This window comes from Tasmannia lanceolata, unplaced genomic scaffold, assembly GCF_043159265.1.
Source record: "Tasmannia lanceolata isolate RefF3 unplaced genomic scaffold, GAP_Taslan_0.1 ptg000037l, whole genome shotgun sequence".
Taxonomy (NCBI): domain Eukaryota; kingdom Viridiplantae; phylum Streptophyta; class Magnoliopsida; order Canellales; family Winteraceae; genus Tasmannia; species Tasmannia lanceolata.
The window spans coordinates 53,565,683-53,588,728 of NW_027518714.1; the positions used below are offsets into that span (position 1 = coordinate 53,565,683).

The 23,046-nt window shown below is 42.4% G+C and overlaps 2 protein-coding genes across 3 annotated transcripts; both read right to left on the minus strand.

The window, feature by feature from the left end:
• Positions 1-46: 46 nt before the first annotated feature.
• RGP5 (Alpha-1,4-glucan-protein synthase family protein) lies at positions 47-1,358 on the minus strand. The gene has a single exon (XM_077373150.1). The coding sequence runs from the start codon at positions 1,356-1,358 to the stop codon at positions 300-302; it is 1,059 nt and encodes a 352-aa protein (XP_077229265.1). The 3' UTR covers positions 47-299.
• LOC143862154 (UDP-arabinopyranose mutase) lies at positions 1,245-21,999 on the minus strand. Of its 2 annotated transcripts, none has more exons than XM_077373152.1 (3): positions 21,756-21,999; positions 1,552-1,681; positions 1,245-1,383 (listed from the first exon to the last, which is right to left on the minus strand). In XM_077373152.1, exons 1-3 carry the CDS (start codon positions 21,867-21,869, stop codon positions 1,373-1,375), a joined length of 255 nt encoding a protein of 84 aa, XP_077229267.1. In that variant the 5' UTR covers positions 21,870-21,999; the 3' UTR covers positions 1,245-1,372. The 2 variants fall into 2 exon arrangements, with proteins under 2 accessions (XP_077229267.1, XP_077229266.1); XM_077373151.1 differs by having other exon boundaries at positions 1,324-1,464; positions 21,756-21,988.
• Between the last annotated feature and the right edge of the window lie 1,047 nt (positions 22,000-23,046).

The window sequence follows — 23,046 nt, forward strand, 5'->3', positions numbered from 1 at the left end:
TATGATGGAATGATCTACGCCCTTGATCCATCAACCCTTGTTTAAGTTTCAACCAAGAAAAGTTAAACCATTTGATTTTAAGTAAGATAAATACGTAATTGCCTATTACAATCAATTGTAAGAGTGACTTTCTGCGTAATTGTTCTCAAAAGAAAATCACGATTAACCCCAATTAAGCGTTTAACAAACATAAGCACTATACCATTATTACTCGCTTACAAACAACATAACAAGATGAAAACTAAATGAACAGTAACTCGAACGATGAAAAAGATTACCAGAGAAGAATCCAGTCCATCTCAAGAAGATCCAGACCCAATAGCCTTCCAGAGCTTGACCCACTCTACCATGGCATTGGCCGCACGCTCGAACACAGGATCCAATGGCCCCAACCTTTGCTTCACCATCCCCGCCATCTCAAGCACGCACTGCTCAGCTGTGACTGCAGTTCGCGGCAACCTCACTGACTGGAAAAAAGGGACAACCTCCTCCATAAGCTTAACCCCTTCCCACTCCCTCTTTAAGCTCTCCATGGCATCATTTTCTTCCCCAATCCCCCTCCACACGTAGGGTAGCCCGCTCTTGACCCCAAGGCCCAAATGATCACACACCACCTTCGCACACATTCCACTCCATATGTCCTCTAGAGTCTCACATCTTTTCTTCCCCTCCCCTGACAAACGAAACCCTGGGAACATTACAGGCCCCACCACCTCCCGTTTGAAACCCACATTGATGCCGCTCAAAGGCATCATCACCCCTACCGGCACAGTAAGGACAGCATCTACATACCGAGAATTTCGATTTTGGGGCTTCACTATCTGAGTTGGCGCATCATAGTCTGCTACATTGAGCCAGAGTCCACATGATAGGGCACATTCGACCCCATTTCGTAGGCTGAAGGGGTACCCGCGAACAAAGTCAGCACCAGGGCGGTATGGGTCATAGAGTGTGTTGAAGAAGAATGGAGTGGCAGGAACCCTGAGGTTGGTAATATGCTGAGCCACAACATCCACTAAGTGGCCCTTGTCGTCCTTTGCTGGGACACAGTCATCATCGACCGAGACAATGTACTTCTTGCGGGAGACAAGGCAGCCAAAGTAACGGCACAAGTAACCAGAGAAGGAGAGGGATGCCGAAGCAGCAGGGCCTACAACTCGCTCTATGTCGAGCTTCGTGTATACATCGTGGTTGAATCCAGGGGGGATCTGGAGGTCTTTTTCAAGGTCAGGGTCTTTGATGATTATCAGGTGGAACCGTGAAAAGATAATTCGCCATTCCTCCATAAAAGTGGTGAGATCTGGTCGGATAGCCGCAATAACAATGTCCACATCATCATCATTAATTGTATGAGACATTTCCTTGTTTGAACCTAAGCCCAAACTGTAGGCAAAAAATTGAAACGGATTCAGAAACTCGGATCGTTCTGTTGCCAGCCACAGTTCTAAAACTTCTCAGAGCACCCTGTAAGAAGTGGTTTAAATGTGAACATGTAGATACTACAAAACCAGTTTTTGAGGAAAAAAACAAATGGATGTAATGATCACTCACTAGTGGGGAGGACAGGTGGGAGAACTAGCTGGATATTAAGGGAACGGATGTGGGAGATGACTTCTTCGCTACCAGTTGCTATGAACACCTTCAGAACCTTCTCTGTTAGCCTTCCTGCTCTTAACGTTTTCTGTCCATTGATAGAAAATATTGCCATTAGAAGGGTCACATCGATATTTTCAGACAATGGAAATAGACGTCCTTACAGAAAAATTAAAATACATGTAATCAAATAAATGAAAAAAATAGTCGCCAATCACCAAATGTACACGATTTGTCTCATATCTTACCCCCACCACCAAAATAAATAAAAAAAGCACAAGACCCTTCAGTATTCCCATAATCATGGATGGATAGATGGTCTAGATGATGCAAATGCAAGCATAGGCACGAGCATTCTGACCATTGAGACATATCACACTTTGCATATGAGTGTCAAAGGAAACACGAGAGGAAATCTAAGCTCCGTATTCTCGCTGTGTTACTAGTAGAAAATCCTTGTCATAATTCGAAATTTATAAAATTTGCCCTTCGCAAACTTTTTAGATCAAAGCTTTGAATGGCTATAGAGGAAATCTGTCATGGCTTTCGCTGGAAATATCTCACTCGTTGGCGAGGGTGTTATCTGCTCTAGTGTACATGATTGGATACAATACAATTGCATCAACTTCACAAGGATGTGATACAGCATGTGACCTCTACTGAATGGAATCGAGCTCTTCCCACATGGGGGAACTGATGTGATCCATGAGCCATAGACTTGATTTCAGTTAGTTTTTTTTTCATTAGAAACTAGTTTAGTTCTTTTATTTGGGATTTATTTCTAATTTAAGTTATAATTTTTTATCCTAGATGTGGGGGATATCCACATAAACATATGGCCCACATTTCTTAGCTTTTTCCCAATGTCTACCATCACATAAGCCCAAGCCCATACATCACTAATGCAAATTATAAACTCAATATATTTAGTACGTGCAAATGAATTTTGATGGTTCGAGTCTTGGAAACCCGGGACCGGCCGGGGTTGGAGGTGTGTTTCGCAATGATTGTGGTGGAGTTGTGTGGGCTTATTCTGGCCCTCTTGGAATATGTGATGCTTCGGAGGCCGAAATAAAGGCGGCTTATCAAGGTATCAAAAGAATTGATAGAGAGAACATGGACAAAACTATTGTGGAGGGTGATTCTCTCAATGTGATTCGGTGGTTAAGTAGGGCGGTGTTGCCTCCATGGAGATTCTATTCTATTTTTGATGAAATAGAGGATTTAATCTCGGGTTCGAGTATTGTGTTTAATCATGTGCGGAGGTCCGCTAATGGAGAGGCGGATGGTTTGGCTAGGGGTGGAGTTAGTCGTTCGGAATTGGAATGGTTTGATTTTCTCCCTCCGTGAGTATTATTTTGTAATTTTTCTTTCTTTTTCTTGTTTCCTGTATTCTCGGGTGTGGTCCATCTCGGTCCCCCCCCTGTTCTTTTTATGATATTTTTCACCATTTCAAAAAAAAAAAGTACGTGCAAATTTACTATTTTTAGCAAGCGTGGACTTTATGTTTTTAATAAGCATGGACTTACTACTTTTATTAAGCACGGACTTAAAGTACGAACCTCCCTTCAGCCCCGTATACCTGAGGAGGAAACCCTAGGGGAGTTATGGAAAACAAAAACAGCTCCCATCTCTCCTCCCCTTGCGATTTCTCCCTCTCCTCTCTTTCTCTTTTCTATCCCACCTTCTCTCACCCCTCTTTTCCCTCACAACTTGTGCAGCTGCCCCTCCCCCTTTATTTCCCTCCATCATTCTAGTCTTCATCCACTCTCTTTCCCCCCTCATCTCTTCTCATCTCCCCCACCCCACCCCACCCCACGCTCACAGTTGGGTTCATACGTCGTCCCTCTATCCCCTTTCGCTTTCCTCTCTTGTACTTGTCCTTCTCCCTCTCTCTCTCTCTTGGTTGTGAACCTGTGTTTAAAAACACAGATGCAGCGCGGAACTTGGTCGAAGAAATCTCTAGTCGACTCGCCACAACGCGGCTGAGTACTCGGTCGACCCGGTCATAATTAGGGATAATCAAAGGAATTTTTATTAACTCTGTAGGGCAAAAGGTGGAACGTGGCGGCAAAACACGGAACGTGTCCAAGGTAAAAGGGGGAGTCCACGATGACGCAAGGAAGTTTTAAAACTATGTTGTGAACAGCCCACTATTTCCTCTCTCTAGCATGCTCTCCTTTTCTCGAACACATCATGCAGCAGAAGAATAATGCTAGACATCCAGCATGTCATTTCCATGTACAGGATACTTTTACTTTCATTTTCGGCAGCCTACCAAGATTTCCCAACCCTTTGGACCATTTCAACAACCCTTATCGCCACAACCCCTACTTTACTTTTATCATTCACCTAACATATCCCCAGCCTTTGGGACATCTTGTTGGCCATACTAGTTGGATTTCATAGATCTAATTATTGTTACACATTTACAGTTGAGAACTGTTTTTTATTAAGAAAACGGACTCTCCCTTAATTAATGAATTTTTAAACACCTACTGAGGAAAGCGGGTTTTCACACCCTTTGAGCATAATATAAGTAGAGATTCACCTCGGTCATAGCTCTAAAGTTCCTCCATATTTAATAGTCTAAAAGAGTAACTATACAAAGGAGAGTATCATTTGCCTCAACTCGAGAGCCTAAGTTCTAACAAAAGTTCTAACACAAAGCCTACACTTTGTCGCTAAAGAGTTTTAACTCCAGTTCCAACCAAGAGGCAAGGGTAGAGATACAGCTTCAGTCATATCTCTGGTACGGCTTCAGTCATCAGTGAACTATGAAGGGGCATCTAATGGCAAACCAAGAGGCAAGGTAGAGGAAAAGCTCAGTCGTATCTCTGGTACGGCTTCCATCGTCAGTGAACTATGGAGGGGCATATAATAGCGAACCAATAGGCCAGGGCATCTAATAGCGAACCAATAGGCCGGAGCAGAGGTATGAGAGAAAAAAATCGGATCCAAGGGAAGAATGCACGATATAGCATTTCTCGATGAAGATTCTTTCCTGGAATGTGAGATGATTGGGCTCCCTAGAGAAGGACCAGGTGAAACAACCAGTACTAAAATACAAACCAGAGATTCTTCACATCTAGGAAACCAAAATGGAGTGCAACAATCGGGCAATGATTCAGGAGATTGGGCGTAGATCAAGCTGGGATTTTCTGATTATTGATACAATTGGCTTAGCAAGTGGCGTTTTAGTGACATGGGAGTCGGCAATATTTGAAATGGTTGAAAGTTATATTGGGAGATCCACATTATCCATAGTGCTTAAGAATTTATCAGATTGAACCCTTTGAACCTTTACAAGAGTTTACAGCCCAATCCAGAGAGAGCGGACTGTAGACTTCTATGGGACATGGGAAGAGATTGAACTGTTCAGAAGTGGGCGTATCCATGGTGCATCGGAGTGGATTCTAATGAAATCAGACTAGTTGAGTAAAGGGTGGGCTCCAGAAGAATTAACCAGGGAATGCACACCTTCTCTGATAGGTAGAAACAAACTTATTGACCTCCCGTTGAGTGGGGTGATGTCCACCTGGGCAAGGAACTCAAGCAGAAGTAGAATTGATTGATTTCTCATCGGCCACCAGTGGCTGGACCAACAGTCCAATATGACCCAGCCAGCTTTGACTCGCATTGTATCTAATCAGTGTCCACTTCTTATGGACCCTAGACAGGAATCGTGGGGCCACATCCCGTTCCAGTTCAAATTGGCTTGGTTAGAGGAACCCAAGATGAAGGAGAAATTGGGATGATGGTGGAATGAGGTCTCCTATAACGGTCTAGCGGATATGGTGACTGGGAGAAAACTCCGCTATGTAAAACAAAAGTTGAAGGAATGGAATATGACAAGGCAGAGGGCAGGGGGAATGAAAGGCTCAGGTATTAGCTAGAATCAAGGAAATATACAAGCCAGGTGAGGGTGGTATTGCTAGTTTGGAGGGGGTGGAGTAGATGGGGATCTTAAAAAGGAGCACAAGCGCATGGTGCCTCCGGAAGAAATAGCTTGGCGTCCAAGATGTAGAGTAAAATGGCTGGAGGGAGATAAAAATATGGCTTACTTCCTTGGGATTGCAAGCGCGAGAAGAAGGGGAAATCATCTCAACACCCTACATATTAATGGAGTTATTTCTAAGGATAAAGAGGCAATTGAGAGGGAGATCGTGAAGTTTTACAAGGACCTATACTCCTCAGAAGGTGTGATGCGTCCTAAGCCGGATGGTGTGATATTTAGTGTACTAGAGGAAAGGCAAAGTGGGGCTCTAAGAAATAAGGTCGGGCCTGTTTGCGCGGGAAGAAATCGAGCCCCAGGTCCAGATGGTTTCTGCCTAACATTCTTCCAAAGGAGCTGGGATTATGTTAAAGATGATGTCTCTAAGTTCTTTAAGGAATTCTACAAAGGATTAGAGCTTGCACAAGGAACAATTGCTATGTTTATTGCCTTGATTCCCAAAGTGGAAGGGATAGTCAATATAGTAGACTTTCTTCCCATAAGCTTAGTGCGGTGCTTATATAAGTTGCTGGCGAGGGTTTTGGCAAAACGACTGAAACAGGTCTTACCTTTGTTAATCTCTACCAATCAATCAGCATTTATAGGGGAAAGACATATCCTTCATTGAGCTCTGATAGCTAATGAAGTGGTTGACTTCTACTCTAAGAATGGGGAGTCAGGAATAGTCTATAAATTAGACATGGAAAAGCTTACGATCATGTGGAATGGTAATGTTTGGATTATCTCTAAGAATGGATTTGGTCAAAGATGGAGAGGATGGATTTCAAGCTGCATTTCCACAGCCCGGTTCTCATTCTTGGTCAACAGCTCACCAAAGGGTTTCTTCCAATCATCTAGAGGACAAAGGCAGGGAGACCCCTCTCTCCATTCTATTCGTCATTATGGGCTTGATAAAGGGATTGAGGATTAGAAATGTTGGTTGGGAGGTTTCTCACCTCCAATTTGCGGATGACACCCTTGTATTCAGTGCTTCGGAAGTATGGAAGGTGATGAAACTGAATCCTATTCTCAGATGTTATGAGTTAGTTGCGGCACAGAGATCGAACTTCCGAAAATCAAGAATCATGGGCATTCATACATCTCAGAAGGAAGTAGACGGAGTGGTAGGGCTATTGAGGTGTAGAGTCGATAAGTTTCCAACCACAATCTCGGCTTACACTTGGGAGTGGGAAGGCCTAGGAAGAGAGATTGGGATCCTATCATAGAAAGGGTAGAGAAGAGGTTGGATACATGGAAATGAAACTTAGTCTCCTTGGGAGGCAAGAATGAATCACCCTTATTAAGGCGCTGCTCACGAACATTCTCATTTACCACCTGTCCATTTTCAAATGCCCAATTAGTGTAATCAAGCGGATTGAGCAGATCCAAAGAAGATTTCTCTGGGGGGTCACATGAAAAGAGAAAATTGTATCTAGTCAGTTGGGAGGAGGTTTGCAAACCAATCAAAGCCAGGGTAATAGATATCAGAAGGCTAAAAGTCAACAACGCTCTCCTAGAGAAATGGAAATGGCGGTTTGGAGAGGAGAACCATCAGTTATTGGCTAGAGTCGTTGAAGGTAAATATGATGCATTACCAGGTCAGTGGGAGTCAAAAGACAGCTTTAGGCACGACGGAGTGATGATGTTGAGGGATATACTAAGACAAAAGCATAAGTTCGATGAAGGGATAAGATACAGAGTATATTCGGCCAAAAAAGATAAAGTTATGGCACCATAAGAGGCGTGGAGAGGCTCCCCTGAAAGTGGCATTTCCTAATTTATTTGTGGTGGTAGTAGGTAAGGATGCACTTGTGAAGGATTGCATGTAGAGAGAGAGAGAGAGAGAGAGAGAGAGAGAGATGATACATCTTGGAGGATAAATTTAATAAGGAACTTCTTTGAAAGAGAATCAGATGAGGTGGCTCACTTGCTAGAGTTGCTTTCGTCTGGAAAAGTTAAGAGGTCGGGGGGATGACACAAGGGTTTGGATCTGGAGCTCCTCTGGACATCCAGCATCATCAAATCGTATCTAACCCTACACCCTCGCCCCTTGCTAGAGTCTGGAGCATCCCGGCTCCACCGAGGGTATGTGCCTTTGGATGGACGACCTTCCTCAACAAAATCCTCATAGTGGACCATCTTCGTAACCACCAAATGTTAATTATAGATCATTGGCCCCTATGCATGGAAGCAGGAGAGACAGTGAATCATATGTTCCTTCAGTGAAGGCTGGCCAGGTACATGTGGTGTAGAATCCTAGACAGATTTGGTATGTCGTGGGTCTTCCCACTCTGAGTGAAGTTCTGGAATGTTGGTCTCCAATAACCTAGTGGAAGAAAAGGAAAATTCCTCTGGAAAGTAATAATGCTAGCTCCAATATGGTACTTTGGAAAGACAGAACCACCAGGGTATTTAGGGGCTTAGTAAAGAGCCCCCGGTTCATTTTCTCCAAGGTAGTTTCCTTAACCATTGCATGGGCGCGGACTCTTCCTAGTTTCAGGTTCGTTTCAGCAATGACCTTTGGCATGGGTGGAGAGAATCTGTTGAGGTTTGTTCCTCAGTCATTGTCCATGATTAGGTTCCTCCTGCACCAGGCTAGCTAAAGCTTAATTTCGATTGCTCTAGAGTGGGGAACCCAGGGCCTTTCAGTATTGGGGGCGTCCTAAGAGATGATCGCGGGCGTCCTAAGAGATGATCGCAGGTCGACAAAATGGTCATTCTCGAGCCCCACTGGAACTGCAGATTCAAATGAGGCGGAGTTAAGAGCGGTTCACCAAGGCTTAAGGATTTTGGGCCCTTCTCTTCTCGACCAAGTAACAATGGAAGGCAATTCTATTAATGTGATAAAAATGGTTGAAGGGAAGCCTCTCTCCTCCTTGGTGATTAACATATTGGATGGATGAGATCATGCACTGTTTAGCAAGATGAGTCATCTCTCTTCACCATGTAAGAAGATTGGTGAACCATGAGGCTGATAGGCTTGCCAGGGATGGAGTCATCCAGCAGAGTCTAGAGACTTTGATTTTCTCCCCCCTTGAGGTCCCTTTTGTATAGTGTATATTATCAGGTTTTTTCTGCTATATTGTTGACCATCTCAATCGCGAGGCCCTCCCCCTCTTCTTCTTCTTCGTAATATAATTCTTTATCATTAAAAAAGGGGTTTTAACTCTCCCCAAGCACACCCTAAGTCTATGAAATAAACCTGTAAACCTGTAGACACCACTATAACAGGCCCACATTTTACAATGAACAAACCCCCTCCAAAAAACATGACAAGGAGAAAGGTTTACAAAAAATTACATCATAAAGAGTTGAAATTCTCCCTCGTGCCTTAAGCCACTGCAGTGACAATAGTGGAAAATTCTAAACTTTTTAAAGACTCATAGCCTAGGGCTCCTTGCCTAACTCAACGGGATTCAAAATAGAGACAACTGCATTCCTTTGACGGGATAAGCCCATAGTCAATGGAAACTCTTCCCTCAAGAAGGTAAAATAGCATCCAAATACACGACACTCTCGAGCTTTTACACATTCCTACTCAAGTAGGGTTGTCAAATGAACAAGTGAGACAACTCTTCCCCAAAACAGCTACTACATGACTTCAGGTCTTTCAAACCCCTCTCAATTCAGTACGTTTTACAGATTTATCGAATATATAATTGCATCCTCAGGCCGCAGGCTACATTGTCCTTAACAAACCACTCACTCGACTTGTTAGACAGCCAGCCGATGCCTTTTATCAAGGTAGAAACAGGCCAACTATTCCTTAAATATATGCCTACACCTTGTTCAGAGTTCAGACATTAGGGTGAACTGGTAAAGAACATATGCATGCAACGCCTTCACTATAGGGGTGTCAATTTTAGCTCGGGCTCGGAAGCTCGCTCGAGCTCGGCTCGAATCCTTAACGAGCCGAGCCGAGCCCGAGTTAGGCCATAACTCGGGCTCGGCTCGGCTTCTTAAGGCTCGTTAAGAAAACCTGTATAAAAGAATAGTCCTAAATATAATATAAATATAATACAGTAGGAAACAGCTAGAGGCATAATCATCATGAGGTTGGTGTTGTCAACATCATGAAGTTTTGTCTTTCTCGGAATGCATGAGGTTTTGTCTTTCTCGGAATCCAGTGTGTATCAAACGGTTAATTCTCGTGAGAAATTAATTTTTTCCGTAATTGTCATAACTTTGTACCTTTTGTTGTTATTTTTTTGGTAATTGTCATAACTTTCTACCTTTTGTTGGTAATTTTTCATTTAAAACTTTATACCTTCAGCTATTTTACTTTTTTCGTAATGATTACTTTTTTTTTCTTATTTTTACTTTTTTGCTAGCCACCTTTGCCATGTGCGAATCTTTGCACCAAGGATGGTCACATGCCGAGAAGTGGCATAAGAGAAGTTTGCTAGCAAATTCCTATACAAAAAAAAAAAAGGAAATGTTATCAACTACTGTTTTCTTACGAGGTCACTCTCACTAGGATAATCCAAACCGTCCATTTGATAGGTCCGTATAGTGCAGAATTTTTCCAAAAATGTTGTACTGAATTTAATATAACCCAAGCTCGATAAGGCTCGCGAGCCTAGCCGAGCATGACCGAGCCGAGCCGAGCCGAGCCGAGCCTTTGAGCTTAACGAGCCGAGCCGAGCCTGGCCAAGCTCGACTCGGCTCGGCTCGTTTACACCCCTACTTCACTACCTAAGTTGGCATCCCACTTAGCAAATATAGAAGGTAGTATCCAAAAGTCACATTACGATTCGTCTAAGTTAAATCCTATGGATTTTAATTTCTACCAGGTTCAGGTTTCGAATGAAATGTTTCCAAAATTTGATGATACCATCTGATTCTGGACGTTATTTATATCTTGAAGTCATCATTACTGATAAATTTATCAAATTTATAGATATTATCCAAAATTTTGGAAGCCACAGTTTCACTTAAAACCAGTGTTTAAAAACACGAATGTGATGCGGAACACAGCCAAGAAAAATCCTTGTTGACTGGGCGCGGACGCGGCCAAGAATGAGGTTGACGCGGTTGACACGGTCATAATTCAGGAGAGTCGAAGGAGTTTTTATTGACTCCATAGGGCAAAACGGAATGCGGATGCGGTGCAATGTGGAACGCGGCCGAGAAAAATCCTTGTCAACTCGGGCGAGTTCCTTGTCGTGTCAACGAGTTTTTAAACACTGTTTAAAACATCGCTCGAAAATTTATTAAGATAAATGTGGCCGGAGTTCAAATGGAATAAGATATCAATACAGCTTGGTGATATCCAAAGTAAAGTGCAGATTAGGACAAAACGTAGCCAAAAAAATTAAGGTGGTTTACATCAATAAAATGAATCATGGAAACAACTCAAGACTTAAAAGAGATAAATAATAACAAGGAAGAGTATCACAATTGCATAGCATATAATTAAATGAAAGAAGTATATAAATATTTTGCTATTATGTAATTGATGTAAATTTTCTAAATCCTTACAACTTAACCAACTAAACTTCAACTAATTAAAGAACAAGCATAAAAGCACAATATCAGTTTTTCTGGCTTGTGGGATCTTGACAAAAAATAAGCACACACATCTTCTAAATCTTATTACGTGACTAGATGGGTCCCGCTTAGGCTATAATAAATTAGTTTAAATGTTTTGTAGCTTGTGGAGTTTTCTTTATAGTTGTTTGGTATGGATAGGAGCCTCAGAGATAAGGGTTGCGGTATTTAGATAGCCTTGGGTAGGAGTTTTATAGGAACTGGTCAAGTGGCTGCTATGTGGGTTTTCTATTTGATATAGATAACATACAATTAGCCTTTCTCAAATTAATGAAGAATTTCAAACCCAAAACTATGTCTCTACAAATAGAGCAAGACTGACCCTTCCCTCGATGCGGGACGAGAGGTTGATCTTCCCTCCAAGAAGATCAATCACGTTGAAAACTGATTTGGGTGCGTAACACAATTGGTATCAGAGCAGCACGATCCAGCCTCAAGTATAAGTAAATCCAAAGGAACAATGAATCATTGGAAGGAGACAATGAGGGAGATCAAAAGGCACATATCTTCTAAGAATGCCAAGTTCAACAAGATGTTCAACAAGCTGGCACTGTCGCTTGGAATGAAGTTAGAAGAACCTCCATATCTGCAGATGCTAAGTGAAGAGTCGAGCGAGACAATCGTTGATAAGACTTGCACAATAAAAAAGAAAAGAAGAAACATAAAAAGGGGAGAAAAGAATATGAAAGAAAGAAAGCAAATGGTAGAAAAGAAAAAAAAAACGATCGATGACTTTCAGTGTTGTCGATCTTGACAAGGTCGTTGCCAAAAAATCTGACATTCTTCTCAAATTGTCCAATGCCATCGAGAAGATCCTCACCCACAACCATCCGTGCGTCAAAATCTCAATCATTTCAAAAAATCACAACGAATGAGCTTTGATAAATGGCATGATAAAATCGGTATAAAAATGGAGTTGCCTCAACCCTTTAATGACGGCATGCAAAATGATGATTAATTACAAGACAAGAGAAGAAGAAAGGGGGGAGAAAGAAAAAGGAAAAGAGAAGAGGGAAGATTTTTGGTAAGTCTTGCGCAAGATCCCCTTAAGCTAGAGTTAAGAGGATTTAGGATCACTACATGGGCATATGAAATGGGCCATCGTGGCATTGATAAAGATTTTAACCATGAAAAAAGCTCTTATATCTCCTTAACAATTGGCCAACCCTTAATCTCCAACCTTGAGGACGAAGGTTGATTTCAATGCAAGTAGAATGTTACCTGCCTAGATGGATTCCACTTGGATTAGAATAAATTAGTTTATATCTTTGGTAGTTTGTGGAGTTCTCTCTAGCTATTGGTATGGATAGGAGTCCTAGAGATATGGGTTATGGTATTTAGATTGGTTTGCGTAGGAGTTGTTGGAATATGTAACTTGCCTACGGGCATTTAGGACTTTGTACATCATTTGCTTTAATATAAAGATATGAGTAAGGGGGAGAGAACCCGAACTCATTTTCATTTTTTCTCTCTAAACTCTCTCGTAACATGGTATCAGAGCCTTAGGGTTTTCTGATCCCTAGGGTTCTCCACTAACCTTCATATTCTCCATCTCCCTCACCTAACCCTAACTCTAAACCCTTCTTCCATTATTCTCCATCTCCTTCTCCCTTTCTTCTCTTTTGAAACCCAAAACCCTAACTTTAACCCAACACCCAAAACCTTTGCCTTTTTTTTATTCTTTTTCTTCTTCATCTTCTTCTTCTCTGGTTGCCCTCTCTGCCCCCCCCCTCCGGGCAGCCCCCTACCCGCGGCCAACCCCCCCTCCCTCTACACACTCGCGCCCACCGCACCTCCGCACCCACCCTCCTCTCGCCACCACGACCCCCCCTTCCATTTCTAGTCCTCCGCGACCCCCCCTCACCCTATATATATAGGAAAGTGAAGCTACACACTCGTGTAGCTAACTTAGCTACACCGCCACCGCCAGCGTAAAATACAGTGGGCCCACATTGTTTAGGTGATCCAAACCATTCATTTGATAGGCCCTCCCATTGATAGGGTGTGCCCAAAAAATCAGCTTCATAGCATCATCCGAACCCTTCAAACCGTGGAGGTTTTTACACGTCCATTTTTGCCTCCACAAATCTTAGGGTTGGTATGATCCTATGGAGCTAATTCTTTGGGCACACCCTATCTATGTGAGGGCCCATCAAATGAATGGTTTGCATCACCCAAACAATGTGGGGCCCACTATATTTTAAGCCGGCGGTGTAGCTAAGTTAGCTACACGAGTGTGCAGCTACACTTCTCTCTCTCTCTCTCTCTCTCTCTCTCTCTCTCTCTCTATATATATATATATATATATATATATAGATATATATATATATATATAGAGAGAGAGAGAGAGAGGAAAGTGTTGGTGAGCTTAAGCTCACCAAACTTATGGTGAGCTTAAGCGCCCCAATCACATGGGTCCCACATTTTCTGTGGTGATCCAAACCATTCATTTGCAAGGCCCCATCATAGATAGGGTGTGTACCAAAAATCAGCTCCATAGGATCATCCTAACCCCTCCATTTGTGGAGGACAAAAATGGGCAGATTTGTGGACAAATAATGTCTGTCCATTTTGACCTCCACAAATGGATGGGTTACGATGATCCTATGGAGCTGATTTTTGGTACACACCTCATCTATGTAAGGGCCTTTCAAATGAATGCTTTGGATCATCCTAACAAAGTAGGCCCCAATGTGATTGGGCGCTTAAGCTCACCATAAGTTTGGTGAGCTTAAGCTCACCAACACTTTCCTCATATATATATATATATATATATATATATATATATATATATATATATATATATATATATATATATATATATATATACCCGAAATAAATTTGCTCCCTCTTTATTTCATTTATCTGTGAACCCTAAACCACTTTCACCCTCTTTCTATGTGCTAGATCTTCATCTTCTATTTTCTTGCTTTCTTGTTTGTCTTCGCTGCTCCTCTTTGTGCCTCATGGCTTCAGTCGTTTCACGTTTCGCCGATGACCATCATCCTTGGAGCCGCGTCTAGCTTTCTTGGGTTGCCCTAGTTTGCCCTCCCATTCAGTTATCTATTCTTCTTCGCCTGTGTTTGGGTTGTCTGTTTCTTTCTGGTTTGTTGTTATGGAGGAAGTGATTGAGAATCCCTCCACAGGAGTGACTCCTGTTGTTCGTCAGACACCCCCTTTGGCATCTTCTTCGTCGTCACCTCTCTCTGTGGATGGATCATTCCCCCAGATTACTACTGTTAAGTTGGACAGGGCAAACTACATTACTTGGAAAGCGACCGTCGAGAAGTATCTTATTGCCCATGAAAAAGCCCTCGTTATTCGTCGTGATCCTCCTCCTACGACTGATCCCACCTTTGATCAATGGGAACAGGAGGATGCTCTTGTTTGTACTCTTCTGTGGCAGAGTATGGCCCCTCACGTCTCTGGGCCATTGATGCTTCTTCCTACTGCGAAACGGATCTGGGATCAGGTTACTCTTCTTTACTCTGGCGTGGCAAACATTAGTCGTATCTGCTCTACCTATTCTGAGTGGGTGCGCTTCCGCCGTGGTGATCTACCTCTTGCTACCCATTATAGCCAGTTTGTTTGTCTATGCCAGCAGCTTGATGTTTACATGCCGCTTACCACAGATCTCAAGGAGGCTGCCCGTCAGAGGGATCAGATCCGTGTTGTGCAGTACCTTGAGAGTTTGGGTCCAGAGTACACGCACCTTCGTCAGCAGATTATCGGATCTGGTGATATTCCTTCCCTTGCTGAGGTATACTTCTGAGTTCAGCAGTGCTCACCCGGTGATCCAGTGATATCTGTTCTTATTGATGGCTCAACTCTCGTGACCTATTATAGCAGTACTCATCCGCCTCGTGGTGGGGCCTCCTCTGGGCGTGGCCGTGGCCGTGCTGGCCGTGGTGGTGGTCGTTCTGGTGGTGGCTATGGCCGTTCCTTTTGCACTCACTGTCAGCGAGAGGGACATTATATCGACCATTGCTATACACTGCATCCCAAGCTTAGTCTGCCACGGTCAGCGCACAAGGGAGCTACTACTGGTTCTGTTTTGGATTCCGCTCCCTCAACGTCTGTTCCAACCCTAGCGGATCCTACATATACCTTATCCCGTGCTGATTATGAGGAGTTCCAGCGACATCGCCCCAGTTCTTGTCCTCCCTCTGCAGGTTTCGCCCAGCCAGGTAGTTCACCTACTACCCTTCTTTCTAGCTCAGGGTCATGGATCATTGACTCTGGCGCATCAAACCATATGACCGGTAACTCCTCTCAGCTTCAGTCATTTCGTTCTTTTTCGTCTTCTTCACAATCTATCACCCTTGCTGATGGGTCCACTACTCCCATCACTGGTGTTGGTCATACCTCACCTCATCCTACACTCACCTTATCTTCTGTTTTATATGTTCCAAAATCACCTTTTAGCTTACTTTCCGTTAGTCAGATTGCTCAATCTCTTAATTGCTCTATCTCATTTTTATCATCTTATTGCTTGTTTCAGGATCTCTCGACTGGGAGGACGATTGGAACAAGTCGTGAGGTAGATGGACTCTATCGTCTTGACTGTCGGCCGCCTCCTATCTTACACAGTTCTGTGGATACATTTCAGTGGCATTGTCGTCCGGGGCATCCTTCCATTCAGCGGCTGCATCAGACTCATCTTGTTCCAAGCCCTTTTTCTACTTTTTAGTGCGAGTCATGTGAACTCGGAAAACACCATCGAGTGTCATTTCCTTCCCAGGTCGTCAGTAGGGTGTCTAGTTCGTTTGAGTTAGTCCATTCTTATGTATGGGGACCCTCTAGGGTCACATCTAATTCTGGATTTCATTATTTTATTGTGTTTATTGATGACTTCTCTCGCATGACCTGGTTATATTTATTGAAAAATCGTTCTGAGGTATTTTATGTTTTTCGCACATTTCATTCTGAGATTAGAAATCAATACAATTCAAATATTAAACGTCTTCGTACGGATAATGCTAAAGAATATTTATCTGAAACAAATGGCTTTCAATCATATCTCTCCCATCGTGGGATTCTTCATCAGTCTTCCTGTGCGTACACCTCTCAACAAAATGGCATCGCTGAGAGGAAGCTTCGTTATTTACTTGAAGTAGGTCGTACTCTTCTCTTTCAGATGAGTGTTCCTAAGGTCTATTGGAGTGATGCCCTCTTCACAGCGTGTTTCTTAGCTAATCGCCTCCCTTCATCTGTATTGAAGGGTGCGTCGTCCTTCGAGGTTTTAACGCCTAATGGTGAACCATTTCCTCTCACACCTTGTGTCTTTGGCTGTGTTTGCTTTGTCCATCACCTTGGACCTGGGCACGACAAACTTGACCCCCGGTCTGAGCATTGTGTCTTTCTGGGATACTCCCGTACGCAGAAAGGCTATCGTTGCTATAGCCCTCGTTTGCGTCGCTGGTTTATCTCAACCGATGTCACGTTCTTCGAGTCTGAGGCTTTCTTTCATAAGGGTGCGGAACCTTCCTCATCCTCTCTTGATTCCAAGGTATCTCTTTCCTTACTAGATCTACCTCCTTTTGTTCCGTCGACACCTGTTTCTGTACAGCCACTCCTTACCGTGACACCTGTTTCTGTACAGCCACTCCCTACCGTGACACCTGTTTCTGTGCAGCCACACGCTACCACTTCACCTTCTTCTGCACCGTTGGAGAAGTCAGTCACACCAAAAACTACAAAGCAGTATCAGAGACGTCAGACAAACGATAAGTCTGTCTTACCTCCACTCACACAATCATCCTCTGAGCCGGTGATCCCTCTCCTAGAAACTCAGGTATCGTCTCTTCCTCCATTAACTGTTGTTTCTGGTTCTCCAATTGTTTCTGATTCTCCTATTGCGTATCGTACGCGTTCCCGCTCTACCGCACACCCTATTTCGAATTTCGTTTCTTATGATAAGCTAACTCCTTCCTTCCACAGCTTTGTTTCCTCTTTGTCTTCTATGTCTTTACCGCAGTCTGTGGCTGAGGCACTTGAACATCCTGGCTGGCGTGATGAGATGAACCTTGAAATGGGAGCTCTACATAGTAATGACACATGGGATCTCGTTCCTCTACCTTCTGGTGCTCGTCCTGTTGGCTGTCGCTGGGTTTTCTCTATCAAGTATCTCCCTGATGGTACTGTCGAGCACTTAAAGGCACGGTTAGTCGAGAAGGGGTATACACAGACTTTTGGTATTGACTATACTGAGACCTTTAGCCCCGTGGCAAAGATTCCATCTGTCCGTGTCATTCTCTCTCTCGCTGTTAATCATAGCTGGCCTCTTCATCAGTTGGATGTTAAGAATGCCTTCCTCCATGGCGATTTGACTGAGGAGGTATATATGGAGCAACCACCTGGGTTTGTTGCTCAAGGGGAGACATCCTCCTACGTCTGTCTCCTACGCAAGTCACTTTATGGCCTCAAACAATCTCCACGTGCGTGGTTTGGGAGATTCAGTGAGGCAGTTATGCGCTTTGGCATGAAACAATGTGCAGTGAATCACTCAGTTTTCAGTCATCACTCTTCAGCTGGGTGTATTCTGTTGATAGTGTATGTTGATGATATAATCATCACAGGGAGCAATTCACAAGGCATACAACGTTTAAAAACATTCTTACAAAAGGAGTTTTCTACTAAGGATTTGGGGCAGCTCGGGTATTTCTTGGGGATAGAGGTTGCTCGTTCTTCTAGAGGTCTTTTCCTATCACAGATGAAGAATGTCTTGGACTTGCTAAAAGAGACAGGTAATCTTGGAGTTAAACCAGCTTTTGCTCCTATGGATCCTAATGTGAAACTTGTCCCAGAAGAAGGAGAATTGTTAGAGGATCCTCGTAGATATCGAAGGTTGGTTGGTAAGCTTATCTATCTCACAGTTACCCGACCAGACATTTCATATGCCGTTGGAGTCGTCAGTCAGTATATGAGCTCTCCACATACTTCTCATTGGGCTGCACTAGTCCAGATTCTCAAATATTTGAAAGGGGCTCCAGGTAAGGGATCGATGTTCAAGAAGCATGATCATTTGAAAGTTGAAGGATTCTCTTATGCAGATAGGGCTGGATCTCCAACAGATAGACGATCTACCACTGGGTATTGCACATATGTAGGGGGTAATCTCGTTTCGTGGAAAAGTAAGAAGCAGGATGTTATAGCTAAGTCCAGTGCAGAGGCTGAATACAGGGCAATGGCACAGACGAGCACCGAACTTATTTGGCTACGCTCACTTCTTTCTGAGATTGGGTTCATTTCATCTTCACCTTCGCAGCTCTACTGTGATAACAAAGCTGCCATATACATTAATAACAATCCAGTTTTCCATGAGCGCACCAAACACATTGAAGTGGATTGCCATTTTATCCGCCAAAGAATCCAGAAAGGAGAAATCTTTACTGCATTTACTCGGTTAGGGGACCAATTAGCTGATATGTTTACAAAGTCCTTGAATTAATCCAAATTGAGTGATATATGTAACAAGCTGGGAATGTATGATATCTACATTCCAGCTTGAGGGGGTGTTGGAATATGTAACTTGCCTAAGGGCATTTAGGACTTTGTACATCCTTTGCTTTAGGGGAGAGAACCCGAACTCATTTTCATTTTTTCTCTCTAAACTCTCTCGTAACAGGAGTTTTAAATGAAGTGGCCAAGTGGCTGCTAATTGGGTTTCATATTTGGTATAAATAATATGTAATTAGCTATGATTTTGTCGAAACTTGGAATTTATTGCCGACACTCCTGCCGTGTACGATACGACACCCATGTCGACACTCATTTGTCGACACTCCTGCCGTGTACAACACGACACCCATGTTTACACGTGTCGACACTCATTTGGGCACTTTTAAAGGTATTGCTAGTAGTGTTAGACTTAAAGTGGGCATGTGGACACATTTTTGTACCGTGTCAAGGGTGACATTCAGTTTTATCATTGAATATTGTGTTTCCCTCTTTTATTATTAAGTCTTCTTTTATTATAAACTCTTCTTTAACTAATATTTGTTTCTATATCCCCTCCCATAAACCTAAAACCCTAAACAAACTCTTAGGGTGCGTTCGGATTGTCGGAATCGGAAAGAGGAATCGGTGTTTGATTCCGTCCTGGTCGATTCCGGTGTTTGGCTAGTCTTTATCAATGTAAAGGGAATCTTACAATGGAATTTTGAGGGGAATCTCGGGCGTATTACATTACCGCTCGAGGGAGGTGGTATTCTGATTCCCAAGGCGCGTTTTGGCAGAGATATTTGCGGAAAAATTCTCTCTCTCTCTCTCTCTCTCTCTCTCTCTCTCTCTCTCTCTCTCTCTCTCTCTCTCTCTCTCTCTCTCTCTCTCTCTCTCTCTCTCTGCAAAACTCTCTTTACAAATATTCGATGTACATGAATCCTCGCCTAGCCGGTAATCTCTCTCTCTCTGAAATAATATTGTGATTCAATGTCCATGAGAATGGCCATGGATTCATGATGCCGGAAGTGGAGGAAAATTAGTCTTTATAGTTAAGAAAGGATAAACCATACTCTCTCTCTCTCTCTCCACCTTAGGAAGAAATTGTACAAGAAACCTAGATGTTCGCCCAATGTACCAACGCATTGGGATTTTCTTTTAGAAACCCATATCCCCTTAACACCTCGATCGATTTCTGATTTTACTTCATTGTCTCTGCAAGATCCAAACTTAACTCCTGAAACCCCTTGGTACCTCTTGTTCAAGGTTTTGCATTGAATGATTCATCTAATCTAAACCTTCAAGTCAAAAACCCCTAACCTAACTCCCGAAACCCCCTTTTTCTCTCAAAACTCCTAGAGATGCCATTATCAATTTCTGATTCTAATGGATAACCAAATATAAGAATCGGAATTGACATTCCCTTTACTGGAGGAATTGGTATGGGAATGGAATTTGATTTTGATACCAATTCCAGAAAACCCTAACCTAACTCCCGAAACCCCCTTTTCTCTCAAAACTCCCAGAGATGCCATTATCAATTTCTGATTCTAATGGATAACCAAATATAAGAATCAGAATTGACATTCCCTTTACTGGAGGAGTTTGTATCGGAATGGAATTTGATTTTGATACCAATTCCCGATTCTAATACTATATTCATTGTATCATATTGGTCTCCCTTTCTTGTTGTATATTGGGGACGTAAGAGAACTAAATTAAATTGATGATTCACTATTATTTGATTATCTCATATTTGTAATAAATTATAGTTGATTAATTCTAAGATTTATTAGTTTGTTAAATGAATATCATATTTATATTGTTACAAATTATGATAGCAATAAGTAATTTTATATGCATGTACGTGTCACAATTTCTAGATTTTTAGAGTTTGCCATGTTCAACAACTCGTATCTGTGTCGAAACTCAACACATAAATCCATTATCTATTTTTGTTTAATGGTAAAAAATTCATTAATAAAGAAAAGAGGAACAAGATACGAAGCCTAGCCGACCGAGGAGGTCGACCGGGAAAAAAACAAAGAAATACAAGAAAAACTTCACACCAAACGTGACCATCAAGGGGGCAGAAAATTAACGAGCTGAATCTCTTGTCTACCCACTCCATCTCTACCGCGTCTATCCGCCTCAGCATTAGCAGACCTTTTGACATGCTAGAAGACAACCTCGAATACTCCCGACACTCCCAACCGATCCGTAATCTCATCGATCAACCCAGCAAATCTCTAGGGGGTGGCTTATTTCCCTTCAGCCACCCTATGACGTTAAGCAAATCTCCCTCAATGATCACCTTTGCCAAATCAAGAGATTTGGCGAATCTAATACCCTGTAACGCTGCTCTGATCTCCGCCTCATTAGAATCCACCACTCCTATCGAACCGGAAAAGGCCCGTATCGTGACCCCCAACTCATCTCTGAGGAGACCTCCAATCCCTGAAGTCCAGGTTGCTCAAACTAGATCCGTCAAAATTAATTTTAAGGCACCCAGGTGGTGGCGGTGGGCTCCATTGAGGACCACCAGATTCTTCACGTTCACTACTAGAACACACCACCCTCCAACCATACCAAAGATCATAAGCCGAGATGAATCTAGATTCGGGGAGAGCTCTGGCCCACAAGATAACTAAAGCAAAAACCATGGTGGAGACTAACTGAGGACTTTTTTTCACCAAGGTTGGAGCAAAAACCATAAATCCATTATCTATAAATCATGATAATATATATTTTGTATTTCTAATTTTGGGGGTTCGCCGTGTCCGACACTCCCCATGTCCGTGTCCACAAATCATAGGTCTCAAATTAATAAAGAATTTCAAACTCAAAAGTGGGTCTCTACACATAGAGGACTGACTCTTCCCTCGAAGGGGGTCGAGGGGCTCATCTTCCCACTATGAAGATCAATCATGTTGCGAACTCAACTGATTTGGGTTCGTAACAAATCCTTGTAGGTTCCATTTCACCCTACCTAATGGGCTTTCCATGTAGTATCTGCCTAACAATCCGGTTCGAGGTTCCATATACAGAAAGAAGCTAGGAAAACGAGAAAGTAAAATCAAACAGAAGAAAATGAAAACATAAAAGCTTGGGGGAATAAGAAATCAAGAAAAGCCACCTTTCTTTTGGAGTTATTATGGAGTAAAAGGGGGAGCCTTACCTCAAATAGCTGAAGAAGAATTAGATCGGGAATGGCCGAGAGATCGGTGATGTGAGAGATGTTTAGAACAGTCGAGTCAATTGCAAGGGAAAGAAGGGAAGGTCGTTCTTTCATTCGTATTTGTATGTGTCCAGCAGGAAATTAAAGCATCTCTCTCTCTCTCTCTCTCTCCGCGCTTGCCCTGTTCGTTCGCGAAAACAGAGAAATAGTTTTCTCCGCGACCAACCACGGGCGAAGAATGTGTATGTAGTGTTCCAATCAACCTTCAGTCATGTTATTAATCCCATTTTTTACTCTCTTCGTTTGGATGTACCTTTTATCTTAATAAAAGGAAAGGAAAATAGATTCCCACTTTACTTTCCATTTTTATTTGAGGAGAATAAAGCCATGCGGCAAAAAAACATTGAAGAAATTTATGGCTGCCAATAAGTGTCACATGAACAGTGAATGGTGAATAAATAAGAAAAAAGGAACAATTTTTTTTATTTTTTCACTAACCCGTCTTTTCTTTTATTATTTAAAGAGCTGTCAAAAGTTATTTACAGTTCCCAAAAAAGCTGCCACAAGCCAAATTAAAAAGGAAAAGACAAGATAGGTTTGTGCAATTTTTAAAACATTCGTGCTAATATCATTTCCCAAAGGAAATTGTCATCTTACTTTTATTTTCTTAGAGAAGCCCGAATTTTTGTGCATTTGTATCATAGAAGTAGCCGAGAAGATTTTGATTTTGATTTTTTACATTTGCAGCCCATTTTGCGTTGTGATTTGGATACATATCAAATCCTTGGATACAGATCAAATACAATATATGAGGGCCCGTTTGGATACCTCATGCATTTGTATTTTGATTTGGATTTGAGTTTTGGATACAAAACACATCAATCATCTTCATGATCATGTTTTAAGAGAGGGAGAGGGAGAGGGAGGAATGCCTCGCTGCTGCCGGAGCAACGTAGAGAAGCAGCGATGGTGACGGAAGTTGCCACAAACGTTGATTTCCAAATAATGTCTCGCAGAAAAGATTTGAAAATCGGAATCTTTTGCACTGTTGTAACTGATTTGAAAATTCTAAGGATCTGATCTAGTTCAAAATATCAACTAAATCCAAATCTAAATCTTGCTGGTATCCAAACGTGACCTAAAGGAATATAGATTTCCATTTCTTTGCTTTTTCTTCAAAAATTAAATAGCGTAAAACAGCTTACATTTGGAAAATGTAGATTGCAACAACAAGGACTGCCATGTGAATAATAAATGGTAACCAAACTAAGTTAATAAATAGAAAATTCAT

Coding starts and splice junctions, on each gene's coding strand:
- LOC143862154 (XM_077373151.1), bottom strand. CDS start 21,869: ATGAAAGAACGACCTTCCCTTCTTTCCCTTGCAATTGACTCGACTGTT. Junction 1,682..21,755: donor TTCTTCTTCAGCTATTTGAG/GTAAGGCTCCCC, acceptor ATCAATGGACAG/AAAACGTTAAGAGCAGGAAG. Junction 1,465..1,551: donor CCCACCTGTCCTCCCCACTA/GTGAGTGATCAT, acceptor CACTTCTTACAG/GGTGCTCTGAGAAGTTTTAG.
- RGP5 (XM_077373150.1), bottom strand. CDS start 1,358: ATGTCTCATACAATTAATGATGATGATGTGGACATTGTTATTGCGGCT.